Below are 25595 nucleotides of genomic sequence, written 5' to 3'. Positions count from 1 at the left end.
TTTTCCATCATATTTAGTAATAATTATAAAAGATTAATTGCATCTGAAGTTGCCATAGCTACAGAAAGCACTCAGTCATTGGTTTTGGCAACATAAATTGCTACAACATTTCTGCAAAATAATCTGTCAATTATGATTAAAATAAAAAATCCACATACTCTATTTTACCTTAGCGAACCTATTTTATGGGACTTAACTGTAAGAACAAATGTATACATGAGAATGTTTGCTTGTAGTGGCAAAAACAAAAAAACCATAAACAATCTGAAAGTTTATCATCATGAGACTGATGAAAGTATGAGGAATATTGTGCAACTACTAAAAATAATGAGAAAGATCTCTGAATAAGGAGTGAGCTCCATGTTATATTATGTAAAGAATGCCTCTTAGAGAGTCATATGCATATGATCCCATTTAGAAGAAAGAACAAATGAACAGAACAAATATAGAGAAAAGTGTTAATACCAAGCTATTAATGATGGTTACAGGAGAGATTTGGATCTGTAAAGGGAAGTGTCACAGTGAAAAGAGAGATCATTAGCTTTTTCTTTATATATCTTTATTTTGTACACACTTATACATGCTATGTGTTACGACAAGCCTGAATTACTCTTATGATTTAAAAAATAAATCATAAATAATATAAAGGAACTGTGGCCCTTTTCCCCTTTTATAAATCATACCAATGAGTCATCTCAAATTAAATTCTAAATTATCTGAATTTACTGGTAGGATTATTTCCTTGGTAATTCACCATCTGGCTCCTTGTTACTACTTTCTAATTGCTGCTTTGAAGTATTATTTAAAAATGCATTGTTATTTAACTTCAGAATGTAAGTTCCTTGTGATAAGGGCAGACATTCTACACTTTGTTCTCAAGAGCTGTTCAAACTTCACAATGTGCTCAATCATTCATTCCTTGGACAAATATTTACTGAATTTCTACCAGCTACCAAGTTCTGTGCTGGATCCTAGGGATACAACATTAGCTCGGACAAGACATGATCTAAGCCGAAAAGTTTGGTGGGAAGGAGGCACCAAGCAAGGTCTTGTAAATGTCATGAATGTTCTGAAATGGAAATTACTGCCTGTTTTGTTGGAGTCTAACAAGGTGAGCCTTTGGAAAGATCAATGATGTAGGGCTAAGGAGACTAGGCTTTTACTCATCTCTACTGCTCTCTCCTCAGATGACAAGATAACATATCAAATAAGAAAATAAAATGGAAGTGCTTTTTCAATATTAATATGCTAAACAAATGCAAGGAAATACAAAATGTAAGGAGATATGTATATTGTGACTAATTTATCACAATAATAATAATAATATCAACGTCAATAATGATAACAGCTAATGTTTATCGGGTGCTTACTATGGCCCTAGCTGGGTTGTTAATATGCATGGCATGTTTTGTCAGCCAATCCCTTTACTGTGCCCCATCCATTCCAGGGACCCATAAACTTCATTCCCCCTTCACCTCACTCCTGTGTAACCTAGCAAAGAAAAGTGAGAATTTCAAGAATCCTGCAATCTTTCCTACTTGAATTACAAAGCACCCACTCTTTGTTTTCAGGCTTATTTTGTTTAAAAAGAATTCCTACTTGGAACCTGCAAGTCTTCTGCAGTCACTGCATGTCTGAGTAACAGGGAGGAAAAAAACAAAAGGCAAAACACACCTAACATTATCCTTAATGAAAAATACAACATTAAGTTTTGTGGAGCAGGTTTTCTTCTGCCTGAACATATCATTCATTATTCAAATGCATTCACAGCCAGGTCAGCAGAAACAAATGCAAGGAGGAGGTATCCCATCCACCTAGGACTGAGTGCTGTGTTTCTGCAATGCAATGCAGTGGTTAAGAACAGGGCATCTGGGATCAGCACTCACTGGCTGTGAGATTTTGCAACTACTTCAATTCCTTCAGCCTCAGTTTCCTCGTTAGTAAATCAGAACACTGAAATCTCTTCCCCAGGGTGCTGCGGAGAGGAGTAAATGTGATGATACATGTGAAGGGCCAAACGGTGCCTGGATGCAGTGAGCACTCAACAAATATTACCTTATGACAGTACCATCCAATCGGCCCCCAGAGTTTCTAGCCACTGGAAATTAGAGGGATACATATTTTCTAATAACCTATAAGGGAAAAGAATCTGAAAAAAAAATATATGTATATCTTGGATATATATACATATATATACACACATATATATACATATATATGTACACCTGAAACTAACACATTGTAAATGAACTATACTTCAATTAAAAAAACAATAAAATAAAGAGAATGAGAAACCCCCCTCAAAAAAAAAAAAAAAAAAGAAAGAAAAAAAAAAGAAAAGAAATTAGAGGGATAAAAAGAAGAGGCCAAGGAGAAGCAATGCATCTTTTAGCTCCCACCTTGGCTGTGCGGATTTGCCATGCCCTGGCTGATATATACTTTTTTTTTTTTTTTTTAATTTTATTTATTTATTTATTTTATTTATGGCTGTGTTGGGTCTTCGTTTCTGTGCGAGGGCTTTCTCTAGTTGTGGCAAGTGGGGGCCACTCCTCATCGCAGTGCGCGGGCCTCTCACTGTCGCGGCCTCTCGTTGTGGAGCACAGGCTCCAGACGCGCAGGCTCAGTAATTGTGGCTCTCTGGCCTAGCTGCTCTGCGGCATGTGGGATCTTCCCAGACCAGGGCTCGAACCCGTGTCCCCTGCATTGGCAGGCAGACTCTCAACCACTGCGCCACCAGGGAAGCCCTGATATATACTTTTGCTTCCAGAGATTTGTGCATCTGGCATTGAAATGTTTACAATACTCTATAGATGTAACATACAATATTCTGTCTAAAATTTTCTTTCAGTACAAAGTGGGGCAGAAAAAAATTTAAAGAAAAAGAGTAGTGTTGTTATTAAGTGTAAGTCATAACTGCTATTATATAAACGAATGTCCTGGTCCATGGATATCCCAACTATCTGTGAGAAAGGCAGTCCTCCCTGCTATCACTAAATAAGACAAAATATAAAAACTAAGAGTCGAGGCTACAGGTCATGTGATGAGCTTTTATTAAGAAAAAATGCCTAAAAAGTATTTATGATGTCTATTTTCAACTGCCTATTGGACTTTTCCATCTGGATGTTCATAGGTGGCTCAAACACAGTTTGGAACTCATTATAATTTGCCATTTTGCTTCTGAAATCTCTCTCTAATACACCCTCTTCTCCCTCTTCCGACAGCCTTAATGCATCCCTTGTTTTTAATTCATGTTGTACCAGGAGCTTCTCACATCCTTCAGTCTATCATCACCCCTTCCAAGAGATTTATCTGCCTGAAAAACAAATTTAATTACATCATTCTCCTACTCAAAAACTTCCATTGGCTGCTCTGGTTTAAACGATCATTTGGCTGCTCAGACCTGATAAATATCACTTGTACAGAATAGCTATGAAACCTGGAAAAAAAATTAAAAAAAGAAAGAAAGAAAGAGAGAGAAAGAAGAAAGAAGAAAAAAGAAAACCCAAGGTACAATGAAAATTAGGTTAACAAAGCATCATGAAGCATAAGAATATTTACATAGAAGCCACTGGAGCTGGGATAGGGGAAATAATTCTGTCTTCTACCTTATTAAAAGATCAATCCTATTTACCTAAAAGGAGGTAGAACGACACTTAGTTCCTCTTCCACTGGACACCCCTGCTCCAAGACTAGGTCTCTCCTGACAAGAAAATTGAGTCAGTAACTCTGTTACATTAGTGATGTTTTTTGACATGGCAGAGCACTGCACCCTAACCTAATGCCAAAAGGTGAGACAGAAAGGGATATAGGAGGACGGGCAGTGGAATGATGCATTTGGGTAGCTTCAGTTCCCAGTAATAAAACGTTTTAGGAAGGCACAGGGACACCTTGGGAGCTGTGAATGCTGGACGTTTTAGTTTTGCATACGCTCATTTGTTCAGAGTTAAAATGTGAGTCAATCAGAAAGAGGGAGCAGGAAAAAGTCCCATGTTAGTATTGTTGGGCAACATTAGAATAATACCAACATGGTATTGCTTTCCTTGATCATCAGGAGATGATAGATATAGATATTGTTGATTAAAAAATATGTACAACCTAAAAGTTGAGAGTTATGTTTTATTTGGCAGACAAACTGAGGACTTCAAGCCCCGAAGGCAGCATCTCAGGTAACCCCGAGAAAACTGCGAGGAGGCGAGGGGGGAGCTAGGATATATAGGAGTTTTGCAACAAAGGGCAGGTAGTCGGAACAAAAGATTACTGTTTATGAAAGAAAACTAGATATCTCAAGTTTAGGAATTTAGTGCCTTTCTATGTATGGGAAGATGCAAGAGTCTGGGCTCACAGAAATCATTCCTTTGATATGCACCTCAGCTCTCTGGGGCCAGTATCCTGTGTTTTCACATCTTGAGTTTCCTCAGGGCTCACCGTTGGGAGTGGCTGCAGTCTGATGGCTGCTGGATGGCAGGTATTCTTTCCTTCCTGTGTTCCCTCAGGGCTCACCAGCTGGCCTTTGGAGGTGGCTGCAATCTGTAATCGCTGATAACTGTGACATCCTTTGTTTTCTGATATGACAGGCAATATTTTATTTCTCAATGTAGATATAGATACCTATGTATATGTTAATCAAAAATTGTCCATTTTAATAAAAATATAATGTCCCCTTAGGAGTACTCTAATCTAGGAAGGCAGGTCATATCCCTTGCCTTTGTACACTCTAGGTGAGCTTTATTTCAGTGTATTTGGTCTGTGCCTATGGTCTAGTACTGGCTTTTCCCCGAGATCATTGGTGGCATTGCCCAGCCTTGCTCTTCAAGTGCTAGGGCAACACTGATAAAACAGTTCCAGAGACGCTCCTTTGTGGTATATCAAAGTCTCCCAGTCTCTTTGGGGACTCTCATTTTGGTCTGGAGCACATTGTCACACTTGCTGCCAACTTCCCATTGGACATATGGGCCTCTTCCTTTTGGTTGTCCTGTCATTTGGTCACTCAGCATGCGGTCTGATGAGAGAGAGATGACATTGTCATAGCTATTGGCTCTGAATATCAAAATCTTTTTCTCATCCTCACTCATCTCAGGCCAGGCAGAACAACACCATGTAAAATATTTTTGACTGCAACCAATATTGTAATGTCTTACACATACACCCATCCCTGGGTGATATGTTACATAAATGACCTTCAGAAGGGTCACAAACAAGAGTACTGTGCTTTAGTTTCCTTCTCTTTAAATAGGGATAATGATTCCTATAATACGTCAGTGGAGCTAAAGCGAAATAATGGATAAACCCTTTGTAAATTCTAAAGACTCGTATTTATATGATTTATTTCACAGATACAAGCATTGTCAAGAGACCTGAAAGGATGCTTCCAGAGTTTTCAAATCAAGAACAATCACGATAAACAATTTGAAAACAATTAAATTATTCAGATGTTACTTGACTTGAGTCTCTGAGTGTCAGATTTTAACCGCATATATTTATAATTCTTTTATAAAAGAGCAGAGAAAGCTGTAAAATATAACTGAAAGAATTTTGGAAAATTATAGAATATTGCAGATCATATAGCAGTGTGAAAACCAGACAGACTGTTTATCAGTTGGAATATCCTGAAAAGAGGTGGAGAGGCCAAATAAAACCATTTCTAACAGAATTAGAAAGTTTCCAGAAGTAGTATTTCATAAACACAAATAAAAAGAGACACCTAAGTTGTATCTGGCCTACACATATGGCTAATGACCTAAGGCCAACAGAATTGCCTACCTAGGGCACAGACAGTGGCTAAAGGAAAATATTCCTTAAAGGAAAAAAAAGAAGAAGAAGGAAAAATGGAAAAATAATTCTCATTCTCCCTTGGGTTTTGCTAATCTGTGGTTTTCTAATAGTTAAAGAGTCCTTAACAATGTGTCAGAGATGGTGCTAAATGCTTTATGTGGCTTAGCTGATTTCTCCTCAACACAATCCTATGAAGTAGTCATACCATTATTAACCCATGTTACAGATAAGAGGACTGAGGCTTGGTTTTTTCTGTCTTAATTCATTTAATCCTACTAGGGTGTATTTACACTATTATTATTCCTATTTAATTGATAAGAAGCCCCAGGCTCAACTGGAGAACTACAGAAAGAAAGCAACATTAGTGAAGAGAAAGGGTGGTCTCAAGTTCGTGAGCGTCTGATGAATAAAAGTTGACTTTGCAGTGAGATTAAAATAGGTAGGAAATGGCAGCAAGGAGTACAAGGTGGTGCATTTCCCTGGTAGATTTCTGTTTGTAGAACCAACGTTACAACCTATGAGCCTTTGTTTAGGGATGTGGGAGAGAAGGCTTATGGTGACTAGTAACAGCAATGGAAGCTAATGAAAAAAAATGATGATAGCTGACCTGTACGCTAAACATGTCTTAATTTTCAAATTAAGCTGTTGAGATTGGCAATAAAATTATCTCCATTTAAAAAATGAGGACACTGAGACTTCAGATCACATAGGTAGGTAAGTGGCGGAGCTCAAATTCAAAACCATAGATTCTATCTCCAAAGCCCATGACCTTTACCAACATGCAAGCACCTATTACTACAGTCCCTAGTAACGATTGATATATAGCCAAATTATTATGTAAGTGAGCTGGGGGGAGAAATGGTATAGGTAAAGGATACAACTTTCTTAAATGAAACAAACTAATTTTTTTTTTTTTGGTTATTACATCCTCACTCATCTTCGCCCACACTTTGACTGGACTTTTATTCCTCCCCTCCTGACCTAACCTTAAAATGTTTTCTTGGCATCTATTCAAAGGGAAAAAGAGGAGAAAAATTGGTTCAGAACATCCATCCATTGGAATATAAAGTTGAAAAAGCCAAGCCTCTTAAAATTTTGGTCTGACCTTATGCGTAACATACATATTAAAACTCTTAATGAAAGAATCCAGTGAATTAATACAATTTAAAAAAAGGTTTTGGGAAAATACCTACTTGCTTAACCTCTCTGATAAAGTCACCAGAAAGAAATCAGCAACTTAATTTGTACCAAGGTGACCGAGCTAAAACAATTCTGTACCATGTTTATACATTGACCTCCTTTTCTAATGTTAATTTATAAAACCGAAGGAAGGATCATTTCATGCCTAATGAGGATGATAAAACGTGAGGACAATGGTAGAACACGGTGGAATGAAACAATGACTGGCTTGGGAATCTGGAAGAGGAGTTTTAGCTCTGCCACCAATGAACAGCTGTGTGACCTAGAACAAGTGATTTTACCTCTCTGGGCTTCAGTTTTCACAAATGTAAAAATAACTGGGGTTAAACCAAATAAACTCTGACAGTTACTTTACACATAGTGAGACTTCTGATTGGAGTGTGAAAGTGACCCAGATATTGCTGGGCATACTGGCCATCTGTTTGGAGGCTGAGAACACTTCTGGGAAATAACTCAAGTGTGTCAATTGCTGGGATCCAGAGCCATGTTCAGAAAAAATACTGGCCAGATTGAAGTCCATTTCCTAGAGGTAAGGGGTTTTCTGGGAAAGAAACTATCCCGTAAGACACAGGATAACGTCCTGGCAAAGCCACATGTACCTCGTAGTGTCTGGCACTCAGATGTGGGCCCTGGACCACCCATGCATGGGTTCCATAGGGACCAACAGGAGCTTTAAGCAAAAACTAAAGTAGCTGTCTCATCCTGCCCTGTAAAATCCTGTGATGCAGTCAACACTGCTTAGGGGCCCCTCCAGCTGATTAGACGGTTTAGCATTCTGATTGGAGCATTAAGTCCAACTAGAATTGAATTGGGTTCCAACCCGCCACCTTCCAGCTGTGTGGCCTTAGGCTAGTGACTTAATAGTTCTGAACCTCGGTTTCCTCATCTGTCAGACGAGAATTATAATGTCTTCTTTCTCAAAGTCTATTGAGATAGTTCAACTTAAAACTGGCCGGATAGCACTCACGCAGTGCCGGGTCAATGGCATCTATTCAATGTGTGTTAGTATTACTGCTGCCGCCACCATGACTGAGGTTGTCATTACAGCCATGCTGAAGGGGAAAGAGCCTTTCTTGGCCCCATGAGTTCATCACAGGCCAGTTGCGTGGAGTCAAGATGGTTACTTGTAGGAGTTGCGGTGCCCTCAGAAGCAAAGGAAAGCCTTCCTTACTGAGTGAAGGGCACTGAGTTAGTGGCCAGGCCAGGTTGAGACAGGGGTACCAGGGAAGCGGTGGCACAGCTGTGCTTACAGAAAACCAGTGGCCACTGGTGGGAAAGTTCTTTGACCACTGAAGTGGTACAATGACAGTGTCTCCCAAGACCAGTTGTTTTCTTGGAAGCATTGCAACACATTTTGGGGAACTGCAAGACATCCTTGGAAAGTATTTTCAAGGAACGGTCAGGGGATCTTGGAAAATTTGGGTTTGTTTATTTCATCAGAAATATTTATTGAGGGCTTCCCTGGTGGCGCAGTGGTTGAGAATCTGCCTGCCAATGCAGGGGACACAGGTTCGAGCCCTGGTCTGGGAAGATCCCACATGCCGTGGAGCAACTAGGCCCGTGAGCCACAATTACTGAGCCTGCGCGTCTGGAGCCTGTGCTCTGCAACAAGAGAGGCCGCGATAATGAGAGGCCCGCACACCGCGATGAAGAGTGGCCCACACTTGCCGCAACTAGAGAAAGCCCTCGCACAGAAACGAAGATCCAACACAGCCATAAATAAATAAATAAATAAATAAATAAATAAAATTAAAACTCACAGCCCAGTCGCCAGAAGGCTGATGGAGGAAAGAAGAAGTAGAGGGAGGGAGAGGGAATAAGAATTACAGTGACTGTAACTTAAAAAAAAAAAAAAAAAAATTATTGAGCAATCGCTCTGTGTCAGGAACTCTTCTAGACAGCAGGAAAACACACTCAGCAAGATGAACAGGGTCCCTGCTTTCATGAAGCTTGTATTCTAGGACTGACTGTAGATATATAAAAACACAAGGGATTTTCATTTAGTAATAAGTCTGTGAAAATAACAACAAAATGTCTTGGGAACTATGACAAAGAGTGAAAGGGGTCGCCAAAGAGTGAAGGCAGGGCCCCACTGTGCAAATGGCATTTGAGCTAAAACCAGAATGAGAAGAAGGAACTCTCCTTGGGAAGATCTGGGGCAAGTTTGGGTCAGACAGAGGGAACATCAAGTGCGAAAATCCTGGGTCGGGAATGGGAGACAAAGCAAGGATGCCTGAAGCAAACTACAATTGGACAAGTAGTTTGAGGTGGGAGAAGTTGGGAGAAGCCAGATGGATCGCAAAGGAGCTTTAAGACCACATACATGGACATACACCCAAATTTCATTGAAAGAAAAACCTCCTAAACCAAAAACCAAAATAAGCAATAGGGGGAAATATCATTAATTTCCAAACAAACGAATGAAGTGATGGAGTTCATTATCAAAGAGGAGGCACGTCATCACCTTCAGCATGTTTTAGGGTCCAGTGCAATGCTGGGCTGTGAGCTTGCATAAAGTCCACGTTCTGAGGAAGAGTCCTATCCATTTATCAAAAAGGGGTCAGTGGGCTGTATTTCCAAACATGATTCTAATAGACTCTAGTAGATGTCACGGAATGATTGTGGACACAGAGCCAGAAGGCCAGGGGTCAAGTTCAAATTGCATGACTGTGCAACATCTCCGTGGAAGACCTTGGGACCTCCACTTGGCCTCAGAGAGACTGTTTCCTTACCTTTAAGGTTAAAGTAATTGCTACCACGTAGGAAAATTGTGAAACTTAAACAAGATAATGTATTTGAAAGTTCCTTGGAAATTGTGAAGCATCACCCAAATATTGCTTATTGGTTTTACATTTCTTTTTAACAGTTCTTGTTAAAATTTCTCGTCATTGCTGTTTTCAAGTAAAACCACTAGAGGTCAGAATTTCACACAAATTGTTTAAAGAAACCACCAACGTGGGGGAAAAAAGAAGAGAACATTTTCCTACTAAGCAGCATAAAATAATAAGTTTAAGGCATAGAAAGAAAAATAAAAATGGCTTTCAATGAAGAATTTTTTTACAACTAGAGAAATACTCATTCTCAAAATTACTACTCAACAGACTTAGACAAATAGGAAGGAGAAGGAAAGATAAATAGAATCTGTTAAGTATCTATTCATAATGTCTACACAGCTTAAAGTTCACTTTGATTATCCGATGTTATTCTTAAAAGAGGTCTGTGATGAAGCTCATTTTGCAAATAAAGAAACTGAAGCATAAACAGATGTAATACCATACTGAAGATCAAGCAGATTCAATCCAATGTCTTTTTTTCCCACTAAGTCAAGCTTGGGAAGTAGTGCAATAAAAAATGGTGTGTCTGTCTTAGACAATACATTACATGATAGAGTAGCATTAATGGTTTTCCATTTGCAACTCTCTATATTTTTATTAAATTCCAAGTCTCCCAAATGAATTTAGGGAAAACTCCTTTTATTGTTTGTTTCTCAGAGTATCTGGAAGTTTCTGTGCACAGTGCTGATAAATAGGGTATTGAGATGATTAGCCATGGAGAAAAATATAGACCAGCTTGCTCTTAAAAAAATATATTAAACAAAAGCAATAATCCAGTTCTTTAAAATGTTTGCTTAGCCATCAAGCTTTTTTTTTTTTTTTGTCATTTTGTGGAGATAAATATACAAATCTGCCTTATTCATGGGTGGGGAGGACTGTCACGGTGTTCATGACAAGATGAAGTAGAGTAGATGGCAGTTTATATCTTGAGAGAAGACAAAATACCATGCCTTGTGTTTTGGTGTATCCACAATGTCTAGCACAGCACACACAGCAGAGGAAGGGCAGTGATGAATAGGTTTTTGATGTTATGCATGTGGTACCCATACAGGCAATTTGCAAATTAAAAATGAGTTAACTGACCCCAAGAGTTTGCACTCTAACACCAGCTTTCAATGTAGGTACAAGTTCTAAGACAAGTTCTTCCTTAGCTTGAAACCTTTAGAATCCCACATGATGCCTGGGACTTAGTTGGCATTTAGTACGTTCCAGAATCTTGGAATCTTTTTAATAAGAAAGCCACTGAGAACCCATTTGATGCCAAGTCCCCAGGTTCTAGGGGAAGAAGAAATCATACCAAGTCCATAACTTAGTTCTGAAACCCAGAGTTCTAGAGGGCTTCTTCCCAAGTCTTTCTTCCCCAGGAGCACTTGCTTCTTCATTCTGTCACATTTCTGCTTGTAATCATCTCATAATTTCTACACAGGCTCAGGAAGAGAGTTAAAGAGGTTTCCACTGTTTGAAACCTTAGAGTTTCTAATGGGAAGGGAGAAGTTTTGTGTTAAGTTAAAAAATGAGGGTTGGAAGACTCATAGTGGACCCCACGCTGGAATCCAGGAAACATTAATTGCCCTCTGCTCTCCCTCGTAAATTATTTACATCTCCATTGCTCATGACACTAATGTATATAATTTAATGCATCGCTTGTGCCTAAAATAGTGCTTAGCACTTAATAGGTATTCAATATACGTTGGCTGAGTTGGAATGAATGGAATTGTTGAATTGGACAATATTTTGGACATTATTTGAACAATTCTTTGTCCATTCTTCTTCCAGTTTGAAAGTTGCAGTTTGTCTGCAAGGAAAACTGCTTAACAGTTCTATTCTAAAATGGATTCTCCCATTTGAAGGGACAGAAAAATTTTAATTTGTAGCATTTTCCAAGAAACCCAAGGAATAATGCAAAGTTTCCTCTATTCTATAAGAAGTCCAGTAATGGTTTTAAGTACTTTATTTCTAATTGAAACTTTGTTTTCTGAACATTTACCCTCGCATTATTCATTTATTCACCCAAGAAATTATTTGGAAGCCCCAAGGCCTCATTGTTCTTCCCTGCATTTATTTTATGGTATCAAAGGTTAAAACTTGGATTGCAATCTTAGGAGGAAATTAATTCACTGATTAAGAAAAATGCACTTTAAGCAATACACATTTAAATAACTGACAAGCATGGGGCAATGTTTTTCTTTTTTTTTTTTTAAAGACCCTTTTTTTCCTACTTAAAATTTTAAGCAGATGCAATTCTTCCACCATGTAGCCTGGAGAAACATAGCATGAATTACTAATGACGGAGCACCAATTTGTACTGCAGTGACCACTTTCAGAACAAAAGGGTCAGAGCTGAAACCAGGAAAACAGCAGCATTTTTTACCAACCAATTGCCTGAAGCGCATTTGGACCTTGGCTCTACTTGAAAAAAAAATGTTTGCAATATTCTATCATCCTTCAGCTGAAGGCACTTGGCCCTAAAACTCCACTTTCAAATAAAGAAATGTTCATTTCTATGCCACCTCCAATCCTTGATGAAAATTTTCCTCTTCATTGGAACCCAGAAGCCCATTAATTTATGAAATATATGAAAGAATTCATTTTTAGTTTACTGAGCTTTTGTCTAGTAGCTTTACCAAAATCAGCCTGAGAAAGCAGTTGGAGTAAAAACAGCCCATGAACAAAGATGTTCTTAAGGAAAGGATTCCTGAATGTCTTGCTTGTGTATCTCCCCTGGAGCAGCATGGAAGATGAAACTCCCCCCTGCCCTGGGTGAATTCCATCACATCCCTGGAGGCCTTCCAGCGCCTCCCCACGTTCTCTTACCTAACATCAAGGGAGATTTTAAAATAAGTAACAAGACATTGATTTTTCTAAAATAGAAGGAAAGTGAGAGAACTCTAAGGAGGGGAGTAGAGAAAGTCATTGGGGGCTAGAGTGGGGTTGAGAGATGAAGTAAGAGCTTACTTACTAGATATGAACATTTCATTTTTCTTTCCTCACCTTTGGGTCCTGGTGAAACTGTGTGTGTGGCACAGACTTCAGTCGTAGGACGACTATCAATGTCCAGACCCAGACTCTGAATTTGCAAAAGAAAGAGCACCAGGAGGATGAATTGATTCCTTCGAAGATGGGCTCCAAAGCCACCCATTGCTGTGGTTCTTCAAAAAAGGGCTGCCCAGAAGTGCCAAATAAACAGCTTTATTTTAAAGAAAACCTTCTTCTTTGGGGAAGAAGGGGAAATATCTGGAACACACATTCCAAAAAGGGCTGTAAAAACAGGAAGGAAGCATATCCTAGGTTGTTTATTTTCTCAGTGTTCCAAATGAACCATACATTGTCCAGACTGTTTATTTTCAAGTGACAACAGTTTATTGAAAATTATCTCTGAACTAAACACTCAAGTGTGCAGGTCAGCAGAAACAGATCAGAGAATAGAGGGGACAGAGATACCTTCAACTCAGTGCATGAATGGATCATTTAATACCCAAATTGCACTTAAATGTTGGGGTTCCAGAAAGATTGAGCCAGAGATTTCTTGAATTACCTACATATTATGTAATCGTTATGCATGGCATTGAGCTTTTTCACAAGGAAATATTCATTACTTGCTGCTGGTGGCAGTTGAACACTAATACTCCCACTGATCTCCATGACCTTATTTCTTTCTTCTCTTGCTACAAAGAATTGTCTTGGGATTGAACCCCAAAGGAAGGAACACCACTTCACTGCAAAGCAATTTTGCAATAAGTATCAAGAATATTAAAAATGTTTATGGCCTTTGCCCTAGTAATTGGCCTTCTGGTACACTTTCTGAAAAAAATATTCTGAAATGTGGGCAAAGCTTTATTTAAAAGATGTGGCCAAAAGGTGAAAGGACATCAGTTGCTTAATGATATGTTAATGGTTGGCAAATCATCGTTAAGTACAAATGCATGAGAGAACAGCACGACAATTTTATTAAAATGGTGTTTTCAGCATGTTTTTGATAAAATGGGGAGAAAAAACCTTGTGGTATCACATTTGTTAAAAGCAGACCAGATATAGATACAGATAATGTAACTACAAATATAGACATACATACATAGATAGAAATAGAGATCTCCTTCTCTCTCTTTCTACATTTATCTGTTATCTGCCTATCTATCTACATATCTATCTATCTATCCATCCATCTGTCTGCTTACCTGTCTGTTCCATCAACCCCATGGCCTGTATGAGTAGCCTAGACTTTGTATGTGTAGCCTAGACTTAGTAAGATTCTGAAAAACTAGAACCAGGTCATTTAGCAGGGAGATTTCTTACCTTCTCCATTCTTGAAGAGGCATGTTAACTAAGAGTTGGGCCAGAAGGGGTTTTGGACCTAGTTTCTTTGAAATTGGAAAAGAAGACCCTTACATATTCTGATAAGAACTAATAAGGAATTATCCCTAAGAGATGTCATTTCAAATTATGGTCAATCTAAGAAATACAGGTAGATTTGTTTCTTATGGCTACTGTCACAAAGTATCACAAACTAAGTGGCTTAAACAACAAAAATTTGTTGTCTCACTATTCTGGATGCTAGAAATCTGAGATCAAGGTATTGGCAAGGCCATGCCTCTTCTGAAGACACCAGGAAAGGATTTGTTCCAGGCCCATCTCATAGCCTCTGAGTGCCTTGGCTTGTGAAAGCATAACTCCAATCTTCAAGTAGAGTTCTCCCTGTGTGTGTGTCTCTGTGTCCAAATGTTTCCCTTTTTATAGACATACCATTTATAATGGATTAGGACTCACCTTAATGATCTCATTTTAACTTGATTACCTCTTTAACAACCCTGCGTCTAAACAGAGTTACATTATGAGGTATTGGGTGTTAGAACTTCAACACGTAATTATTTTTGCCTGGGGAGATTCAATTCAACCCATAACAGCAGGCGTGTAGTGTAACTAAACTGATCTTTTCATAAGCAATACAGGGAAAGGGAGGGAAAGGAACTGGCATTGATTGAACAGTCATTATGTGCAAGGATCGGTCTCTTAACTTGTTTATCTTATTTAAACCTTAAAATAGCCCTGTGGAATAGATAGTAATTCCCTCATTTTACAGGCAAAGTACCTGAGGCTCAGAAAAGTTAAGCAGTTTTGCCAAGGTCACTGTGATGGTTGATTTTATTAGTCAACTTGACTGGATCGTGGGTGCCAGATACTTGGCTATACATTATTTCTGGGCACGTCTGTGAGGATGTTTCCAGATGAGATTAGCATTTGGAATGGTAAACTGAGTAAAGCAGGTTGGCCTCCCCAAAGTGAATGGGCCCTCATCCAATCCTTTGAGGGCCTCAGTACAACAAAAAGACAAAGAAAGAATTTGCTCTCTGCCTAAGCACTTGAACTGGGACTGGCTTTTTCCCGCACTTGGACCAGAACTTACAGCATCATTTATCCTCGTTCTCAGGCCTTTGGACTGGGACTGGGGTTTACACCATTGTCTCCCCTGATTCTCAAGGTCTTTGGGGTTGGACTGAAGCTACGCCACTAGCTTTCCTGGGCCTTCAGCTTGCAGATGGCAGACTGTGGGACTTCTCATCCTCCATAATTATGCAAGCCAGTTCCTTATAATAAATCTTTCTCTTTCTAGAAATAGATATATATAGCTAGATAGAGATAGAGATAGTGATAGAGATGGAGATAATGATAGAGATAGAGATATTTCCTGTTGGTTCTGTTTCTCTGGAGAACCCTGACTAATCGTCACCCATTGAAAAGGGGGCAAAAGAAATTCAAATACAAATTATGTTTAAAATTTCCTGCTTTAAAATGCTATTTGGATTCCATAAAGCTGAATATTCTCAAGCTTCAAAGGTGCATTCATTTTCACACATGCTTAAAATGTCAAAAGTGGGTGCATTTGTCATGTTAACAGTGATAGGAAAATAGTGGGAATTAATAGAATGGTATTAGAGGCCTCAAATTCCACATTTGTCATAACCAACTGTATGACATAGAGCAAATCACTCAACTTCAATTGCCACAAGGCATATAAAGTGAGTTTGGACTTGATATTTAATGTACTTTCTGAATTCTACGATTCTTTGAAAATAGGTGTTCTTTAAGCTATTTAGACTATTCTAAATCTATTTTACTTCTTTCATTTCTTTTTGAAGCATTGCCTGGCACACAATGAACATACATTCTTTACATTTATATGCAGAAATCCACTGGTAACAGTTTGAAGCAATAGTCCTTAGTATTTTTCCTTGGATGTCCTCTTCCTGTTCTTTCCGACATTTTTTTTAAACTCAATGATGCATATAATATCTTTTTATATTAATGAATAGACTATTACAACAAAATTTAAATTAGTGCAGATTATTCATCACATGTTTCATATGTAAAACATGATTTAGTCAATCAATGCTCTAGAGTTGGGAATTTAAAATTTCTAATATTATAACACTGTGATAAACATCTTTAGAGCTCAATCTGTGTTCCCAGTCCTTTTGATCTTGAAGAAGACAAATGTATATGGTTTGGTAAGTAACTGAATGTTGAGAGCAACAGATAAAGAGAAATTAAAAAAAATAACTCATATATTGTAATCATATAGTGCCTTCCTTTCTCATGGAGACTATGGTCTCCAGGATTAATTTTTTTCTCTTCTGGCTTGGAAATATAGTTCCCTTTTTCCCTCACTGATAAATATGGGAGCTTTTAAATAGGTGGATATTCAAAGTAGAGGACTTTCATAGACTAGAGAGGACTGCTCTACTTTTAGCTAGGATTTACCAAGAAATGTGATCTTAAAAAACACTTTTCAGTTTCAATCTGGGTGACAGGAAAAACACTATTGCCACTAAGAAACCCTGGTTGTGGAAAAAGATAATTTTGAAGGGAAAATAATGAGGCTGGGTGACTTTAAGGGTCAGGGAAATAACAGGATGGAGATTACAGGCAGGCATTTTGGAATGCGGGTCTTGATTCTAGGGGGAAATCTAGAATTTGAGATTTCAATCTGAGAGTCGTAAGTATGGAGATTATAGATAAAAGTGGAATTTTGAGTGAGAAACGAAGTTCAAGAGTATGAATACCAAGAGAGTCTATATTCAGGGGCCAGAAGGCAAAAGAAGGGCTAGCGAACAGATCACAGAGGGAGCAAAATGTCATGGAAGCCAAAGAACAAGAAAGTCTAAATGTATAATTGGTTCCAATTAATGCATGGAAGCATAAGATGAAGGTTGAGAATAAGCCATGGGATTTAGAAGTCAGTAATTTATAAAATACCACCTTATGAATGAAAGAGATCACTCAGTGAAGAGATTTCATCAAGATGAGAGGAAAGGAGTGACAAGGAGTCTCATAACCCCTGGGAAAGTCATTACTGAACAGTCACAATAATATGAAAACTAATTATATCACTTACCTTTACTGACCCGTATCTCTCCTGCTTACTTACTCTCAGCATCTAAGAACATACTGTATTTCTTCTTAAGGGTTCTAAACAGTGTTTAAATCAGGGTGCAGTTAAAATTGAATGGTGTGGTAAATGAGACAGTGGAATCTAGCATAATTTACTGTGAAATTTGTCGATGAAGAAAAAAAATTTTGTAAAGAAAGTATTAATGGAACCTGGTCTGTGAAATGTTGAAAGTTATGAGCCTGTTGCTATTGTTTAAAAACTTTGTACAAGTTCCTTGATAACCCAGTAAATATGGAATAAATGAATGACATAAATTTTAAAAGGGAAGAGAGGATTGAGTAAATGAAAGGAAGTTGTCAAATGATGTTAAATGTATCCTTTTTAGTGTGTGAAAAATATCTAACGCCCACTAGAAAGATTTCTACTGAAACTTTAAAGACTTAACTCTCAGTTATCTAGAAAATGAAGTTAGACGTTGAAATACAAGTCAACTATGCTTTCTCTTTAAAACATAATTCTGACATAAACAATAAACCAATCAAGTTTTCAGCTGGTATAAAATTAGAAGAGGTTAATGTAAAATAGATAGCTAGTGGGAAGCAGCCTCAAAGCACAGGGAGATCAGCTCAGTGCTTTGTGACCACCTAGAGGGGTGGGATAGGGAGGGTGGGAGGGAGACACAAGAGGGAGGAGATATAGGGATATATGTATATGTATAGCTGATTCACTTTGTTATACAGCAGAAACTAACATAACATTGTAAAGCAATTATACTCCAATAAAGATGTTAAAAAAAAAACCTCAAAAAAAATAGTAAATCTAAAAAGATAAGAATTAGTGGCTCATTTATGAAATTATCTCTGTGATTCCACATTTTCCTGAATTTTTCATCTTCCATTTCCCAAGGCATTGAAATTCCAGGTTTGAGATTTGTGCTTGTCCAAAAATGACATGCCACTGAAGTGAATAACAAGTGATATTCTGCCTCCTTCCCCATTCTTCTACCCATTTTTCATGGGTTGAATGGTGGCCCCATAAAAGATACGTCCACATCCCAATGCCTGGAACCTGTGAATGTGATCTTATTCGGCTAAAGCGTCTTTGCAGATGTAATTAAGCTAAGGATCTCAAGATGAATTATCTGGGTTATCTGGGTGGTCCTTAAATCCAGTGACAAGTGTCCTTATAAGAGACACTCAAAAGAGACACAGGGACAAAAGGAGAAGGCCATGCGAGGACAGAGGCGGAGGTCGAGGTTATGCAGCCTTTAGCTAAGGAACACCTGGAGCAACCAGAAACTAGAAGAAGCAAGGAATCACCCTCCCCTGCCAACACCTCGATTTCATACTTCTGGCCTTCAGAACTGTGAGATAATAAATTTCTGTTATTTTAAGTCACCGAATTTGTGGTAATTTTTTATGGCAGCCCTAGGAAACTAAGATACCATTCTTGTGATATTCATCCACAGTTACTGGGAAGGAATGACACATCAGACATTTATTCAGTGCCTGACAGAGACTGAATAACATCTGTTCTTGTGCATTTTAATTATTATGCATCCAGCTTAGGTGATATCTGGAGGGAAATGACGAACAGAATATGAAACAAGCATATCCCAAGGCTGAAGTGTTTTACTAGTTAAAACAGGATAACAGCAAAATGACAACCTCATCTCCTGAAGGAATTTCCTAGCAAGGTGATATAACTCAACTCTGGACTTGGTTTTACCTTTGTCCATTCACATATAAGCATCTTATTCGATTAAAGTTCTCTCTCATAAGTTAATTTAATTGCATGCAGTTTGGAAAAAATGGAAATTAATAGAATGGCTTTTAAAATGACACATATTTAGAAAGCAACATGCTAACAAACACTCAAAATTATTTTATTAATTTTTACATTTTAAACCTCATATTTATAAAAACACATTTTTAAAAAATCAAATGGAAATAAATCCTCACATTGATTGTTGGCAAAGGTACCAAGGCAATTCAGTGGGGAAAATGATAGTCTTTTTAACAAATGATGCCACATGGAAAATTGAATTGCCACATGAAAAGAAATGAACTTAGAACCACATCTCACACCGTACTCAAAAATTAACTCAAAATGGATAAAAAAACTGAAATATAAGAGACAAAACTGTAAAACTTACAGAAGAAAACAAAAAAGAAGAACTTTGTGACCTTGAGTTAGGCAAAAATTTCTTAGATATTACACCAAAACCATGGTCCATACAAGAAATTGATAAATTATACTACTTCCAAATTTAAAACATTTGTGCTTAAGCACACATACACCTCATTAAGAATAAATAGACAGGGCTTCCCTGGTGGCGCAGTGGTTGAGAATCTGCCTGCCAATGCAGGGAACACGGGTTCGAGCCCTGGTCTGGGAAGATCCCACATGCCGCGGAGCAACTGGGCCCGTGAGCCACAACTACTGAGCCTGCGCGTCTGGAGCCTGTGCTCCGCAACAAGAGAGGCCGTGATAGTGAGAGGACCGCGCACCGTGATGAAGAGTGGCCCCCACTTGCCGCAACTAGAGAAAGCCCTCGCACAGAAACGAAGACCCAACACAGCTAAAAATAAATAAATAAATTTATTTTAAAAATGAATAAATAGGTAAGTCACAGATTGGAAGAAAATATTTGCAAATCATATATTCAATGAAGGACTTGTAAAACACTGAGTGATAAAATGCAACTGACTAAATAAAAAAACATGAGCTAAATAATTGAACAGGCATTTCTACAAAGACAACAAATAGCTAATATATGTATGGAAAGATGCCCAATGTCATTACTCATTAAATTCCAATGAGATACCATTATACACAGATTAGACTAGCCATAATAATTTTTAAAAAGTGATAGTACTAAGTGTTGGCTAGGATGTAATAAACTGGAACCCTCATTCTTTATTGGTAAGGATGTAAAATGGTACAGTCACTTTGGAAAACAGTTTGGCAGTTTCTTTAAAAGTTAAATATAAACTTAAAATACAAGCCAGCAATTCAACTCTTTGATAGCTATCCAAGAGAAATTACAACATATGTCCACACAAATTCTTGTACGTGAATGTTCATAACAGTATTATTCATAATAGTCAAAAACTGGAAACAACACAAATGTTCATCACGCAGTGGATGGATTTTGTCCATCAAGTAGTGTGTCCATACAATGGATCAATACTCTAAAGAACAAACTACTGATACATGGAACAATATAGATAACGGCTTCTCTCCAAATTATTCAAAGTAGAGGAAACCAGACAAAAATTACTAAGTATTATATTATTCCTTTTATATGAAATTTCTAGGATAGGCAAGACTCTCAAGATAGAAAGCAGATGAGTAGTTGCCTGAGGCTGGGGGCGGAAGCAGGAATTGATTTCATATGGGCACAATGGAACTCTGGGAAGTGATAGCTGTGTTATAAATTTGTTTTACAGTGATGGTTGCACAGCTATATAAATACACTAAAAATTCCAACTCTTCACTTACAATTGGTTAATTGTATGGTATATAATTTATACCTTCATAAAACTGTAAAAAAAAAAAAAACAACAAAAAAAACTAACATCAAAATTACATTCCAAACTCTTGGAATGTTTTAATTCTCAAGAAGTGTTTGTAGGGGCTTCCCTGGTGGCACAGTGGTTGAGAATCTGCCTGCCAATGCAGGGGACACGGGTTCGAGCCCTGGTCTGGGAAGATCCCACATGCCACGGAGCAACTGGGCCCGTGAGCCACAGCTACTGAGCCTGCGCGTCTGGAGCCTGTGCTCCGCAACAAGAGAGGCCGCGATAATGAGAGGCCCGCGCACCACGATGAAGAGTGGCCCCCACTCGCCGCAACTAGAGAAAGCCCTCGCACAGAAACAAAGACCCAACACAGCCAAAATAAATAAATTTATTTAAAAAAAAAACAAAAAAACCTGGCTCTTCTGTTTAAAAAAAAAAAAAAAGAAGTGTTTGTAAGCCTGGAAATCATCAATTAGAAAAATTTGGTTTTGCCTCCACTTTGGAAATCAGTTCTTATAGATTCAGTAAGTCATCGATCTTAAGATTGTTTCCAGGTCAGTATGTACTGATTCAGTGCACCTAAAGAGTGTCTTTATGTGAGGCTTTTTCAATCAAAGCAATCAATAAAAAAAAAATAACCAGAGAAAAGAAAAGATATTAATATATATAAATTACTAAATTCTATTATTTAAATACATCTAAGTATAAGCTTAATTACACTAAAGAGCACGGGTATCCCCATTTACTTACTCAGGGATCAATACCTTCTTCTGGTTAAAATGTGGCTCAAGGCAAGCTCTTGATTTTCATTATTTTTGTTCTGTGTTTAATTGTACACAGCAATTTCTTGAATAATAGTGGATGAATTAGAATGGATAATTATATGGGCACATAATGAGAGGGGTTTGAGTTTGAATGATAGATATGTGTGAGGTAAATACATTCATTCATCTACTCATTCAACAGCTATGTATGATTTATCAGATACTGTAGTACAATATCTGGAGTTACAATAGTCCTTAAGACACAGTGTTCTTCTTAGGGAATTTATTGTCTTTTGGGGAAGAGAGAGAAGTTTAAAAACAGTTGCCATTACTTTTTAAATCTTTTTCCCATTCTGATAGGGGTAAATACCAGGTATCCAGTTGTCATGGAGACCTAGATGAGAGGAACCTGATTTAAGCTTGGTGGATTAGGAAAGGTTTCCTTTAGGGGATGTTTCCTAAGCAGGTTTTGGAAAACTATTGGAATTAGCCAAATAAAGTTGAGAAGGTATAAAAGGAAGACATTCTGCATAGAAGGAGTACCATATGCAAAGTCTTGGTTGAGAGATAGAATGATATGTATGGGGAACTGAAAGTAGTTCATTGAGCCTAGCGTTTGGAACTTGATGGGGCAGATAAGGCTCAAACTGAAGGTAAGGAGTAGATATGAAGGACGTTGTAGGTGCTGCTTAGGAGTTTGAAAAAGATACCAAGGGCAGTGGGAGCACATGAAGGATTTTAAGAAAGGGAATGTTGGGACTTCCCTGACGGTCCAGTGGTTAAGACAGCGCTTCCACCGCAGGGAGCACGGGTTCAATCCCTGGTCAGGGAACTAAGATCCCGTAAGCAATGCGGGTGTGGCCAAAAAAAAAAAAAAAAAAAGGAAATGTTGCTGCTGGATCTGAAAATCAGAATATGAGAGGTGTGTCAGAGGTAGGCCTTCTTGGCTTCATGTAATAGAAACGCTGCAAGTGACTTGCTCAATGAGATAAGAGATGGATTTTTTGGTTTATTGGTTTGTTTTTTCAAATAATAAGAAATCTGAAGGCAGAGAATCCTAACATAGTAGTACTACGTTGTCATCAGGGACCAAGACTTCTATTTTCTGGCTTCACCATATTTTACATGTGGCTTTTCTCCTCATAGCCACAAAAGGGCTGCTATAACTTCAAACATTGTACCTACATTCTATGCAGGATGAAGGGAAAAATTGTAGGCCAAGGGCTGAGACAACGGGACAGCTAGTTAGTCATCTTTTCAAAGAACCATCCTGGAAAACTTATGGGGTGAAATCCACTTACATCTCATTGGCTAGAATTATGCTAGCAGCAAGGGAGGCTAAAAGATCAAATAGTTCAATTAGGTAAATCAGGGCTTTGGAAGCAAGGGTGAGTATCAAGTGAAGCAAATGGATTAAAAAAAGAATGTGGAAGTAACAAGACTTACTGTGATTGCTTGGAAATGGAGGGTCAGGGAGAGGAAGGGGTCAGGGAAATTCCCAGGTTCCTGGCTTGAACAATTGGATGTGATGCCATTTACTGAGACAAGAAATGAAAATTTCAAAGAAAAGATGATAAATTAAATTTTGGGTATGTTGAGTTCAACATCCTTCTGGAATATTCAAGGGGAGGTATCTGATGGCCCCAACAAAATCTCAGCCAGAGGTACAGATTAGAGAGTCATCCACATATAGGTTGTAATTAAAGCCATCAGATGGATGAGATCTTGAAAGAATAGAAAGTGAGACGAAAAGATAGCCAATGTATTATAAAGGAAGAGTCAATAGAGTTTGGTAACTTGCCAAATCCATATAGAGGAAGAAAGTTCACATTTTATAACTGAGAGATTCTTCAATGCTTTTGGCAGTGTGAAAGGGAAATTAATACTTTATGCACTTTTTTTTCCTTTTTGACAAGGCATCTTTATTCTTTGTAGTCAGCTCAAATACATGATCTCTTTTAAATTGCTTTATGCTCTCTAGGAAAAAAAGATGATTAAACTGAATATTTTTAATAGAAACTATGCTAAACAATAGCGGTGACTCGACATTTAAGAAACCTGGGCCCAACTTTCAATACCATTACAGATTTTTGCCTTGGGGAAGATTATTTACTTGTGCTACATCTTAGTTCTCTATTTTTGCAAGTGTGGAGACCAGATCCATGCTCTGCCTATGGAGATGGGTCAAACAAAGGTTCATGGTACCTGAGTTCCCTGGAGACAGGCACTAAACAGGTACAGGTTGAATTACTAAAGGGCATCTTTGCTTCTCTCCTCGCTGTGTATGGAGGTCAGGGATGAACGTTCTTCAGCGTAATTGTTGTTGACCACTTCTTTTACGCCTTGTTTCTGAGAATCCTTAGCAACAAGGTCTCCATAAAGATTGAAGAGTGTGTGGTTGACCTGATGTATTTGTTTGACATTCAACACAGAGAAGTTAAAAGAGATCATCAGGCATTTGTTGAACTGATGAAACACAGAATATAACCCATTTCTGGGAAAATATTTCCTGCATGATAGAGATAAATATTTATTTCAGCTCTGCTGGGAAGCATGTGCCTAATAAATGATATCTTCTTTTTTTAATGGTCTGTTTATATTTCAGAGATTTCATATTATGAAATTTGGCTGCTTATTTTATATATAATTTTCAGCACATCTTTTCATGAAATATTTCTGAGAAGATCTAAACTTACAGTCAAGCAAATATATTTTCTAAGTCCAGATAAACGACTCCAAAACTTCTCCTTCATAACAGGCATAGATACTGAAGTCTTTTACTCCTATTTCTCTTTCTTCCAAAGGATCCAAAAGCTTACAAGGACATGTAACAATGTATACAACACGGGGGAACAATTTTGCTTAAAAATGAGCATTTAGTTGCTAAAAAATATTTTTTAAACACGTTAATTTCAAAGGCAAGAATACATCATGGAAAACGGAAGCCAGAATTTAGGGACTCCTAGAAATAATGCTGTGTGTGTTTTGGGGCACCATGGGGATATGTACAGGGTTAATGTTTTAGGATATCTTGGCCACACCATTGAACTCAACTCAATTTTGGTTTTGTGTTCTATCCTTCAACCCCAGGTCCATGGTGTCTCTGTTAAGTGGCTTCTTGTCTGTCACATGCTTCCTCTATGAATATGTTTAATACATGTATTTTAGATTACAAACATTGGTTATATGACCTGTTGGCAATCTGTTGCTGTGGAAGAATTTCCCTGATGAATAATCACATTCACAAATTGAATCCTTAAAGTAAATTATTTCAAGTTGATCAACTAAATTAAGACTGAAGGAAAGACTAAATCCCATTTTGTAAGTTCAAGTGTGTGCAATCCATCACACAAGGGAACTTTATTTCCTGACCCCGAAGCATCACCAGTGCAAGACAGTTATACACAGTATCTTTCTACCGAAGTGCTGAGGATAAACAGAGGATGATTATTTCAAGAGCACATCAAACAACTTAAAATTGAGTATTAGGCATTCCTCTTCTTCAAAATTCTCTAGCCAATAATACACTAGGAATTTCCCCTTTGCCATCTTCTCTCAGGCCTTTCCTTCTCAACATTTTTCTCTAGAACTTTACCTCTGATCCTCTCTTCTTGGTTCCATGTAACCTCACTCTTCCTCCTTATTGGGTTGCCAAAATAGCTCCCAAATCTTTTTTTTGTGGCATTTTGCAGATATTTTTGCTTTCTCACTGTGTGCCTTCCACTAAATTTGCCCAATAACCTCTAAGATAAAACACCCTTTTTTCTTTAAGATACATACCGTCACCAGCAACATTTCTTTCAATTAAATTAAAATGTAAAAATACTTAGTTTTCTCTCCTCTAAAAATGGAATGGGCACTAAAACAACGTCATCAACTGACCTTGGGAGAGAGCACTGGCTTGGTTTGCTATTTGTAATTTGTTCCACAGATATTATATTAATCTGAGAATCTCATTAACTCCGTGAGGAAACAGAAACTCACAGACTTTTAAGTGACATAATAAATTTGTCTAACTAATAAGTGTCACAACCAGAACTAAAGTTCAGATCTTAGAAATTAAGGTCAGTAGTGATAGGCTTGGAGCTTTAGAAATTAAATGAGATAATGCCTT

General features: G+C 37.9%; 1 protein-coding gene across 7 annotated transcripts in view; it reads right to left on the bottom strand.

Annotated features, from left to right (window-relative positions):
- Positions 1–25595, bottom strand: part of COLEC10 (collectin subfamily member 10) — a 185617-nt gene that overhangs the window by 39838 nt on the left and 120184 nt on the right. For 2 of the 7 annotated variants that reach the window (XM_082433240.1, XM_082433243.1), the window contains exon 4: positions 12798–12873. The exons of 3 other annotated variants lie outside the window; for them this stretch is intronic. In XM_082433240.1, the coding sequence (XP_082289366.1) occupies positions 12798–12873 (76 nt within the window). Of the gene's footprint in view, positions 1–12797; positions 18769–25595 lie in introns of all 7 variants that reach the window. 2 more of the 7 variants (XM_082433239.1, XM_082433238.1) reach the window with 2 other exon arrangements.

The sequence above is a fragment of the Balaenoptera physalus genome (genome assembly GCF_965194825.1).
Source record: "Balaenoptera physalus genome assembly, chromosome: 17".
Classification (NCBI taxonomy): Eukaryota; Metazoa; Chordata; class Mammalia; order Artiodactyla; family Balaenopteridae; genus Balaenoptera; species Balaenoptera physalus.
The sequence above is the reverse complement of the archived record's forward strand: the minus strand, read 5'-3'. Positions and strand labels throughout refer to the sequence as shown.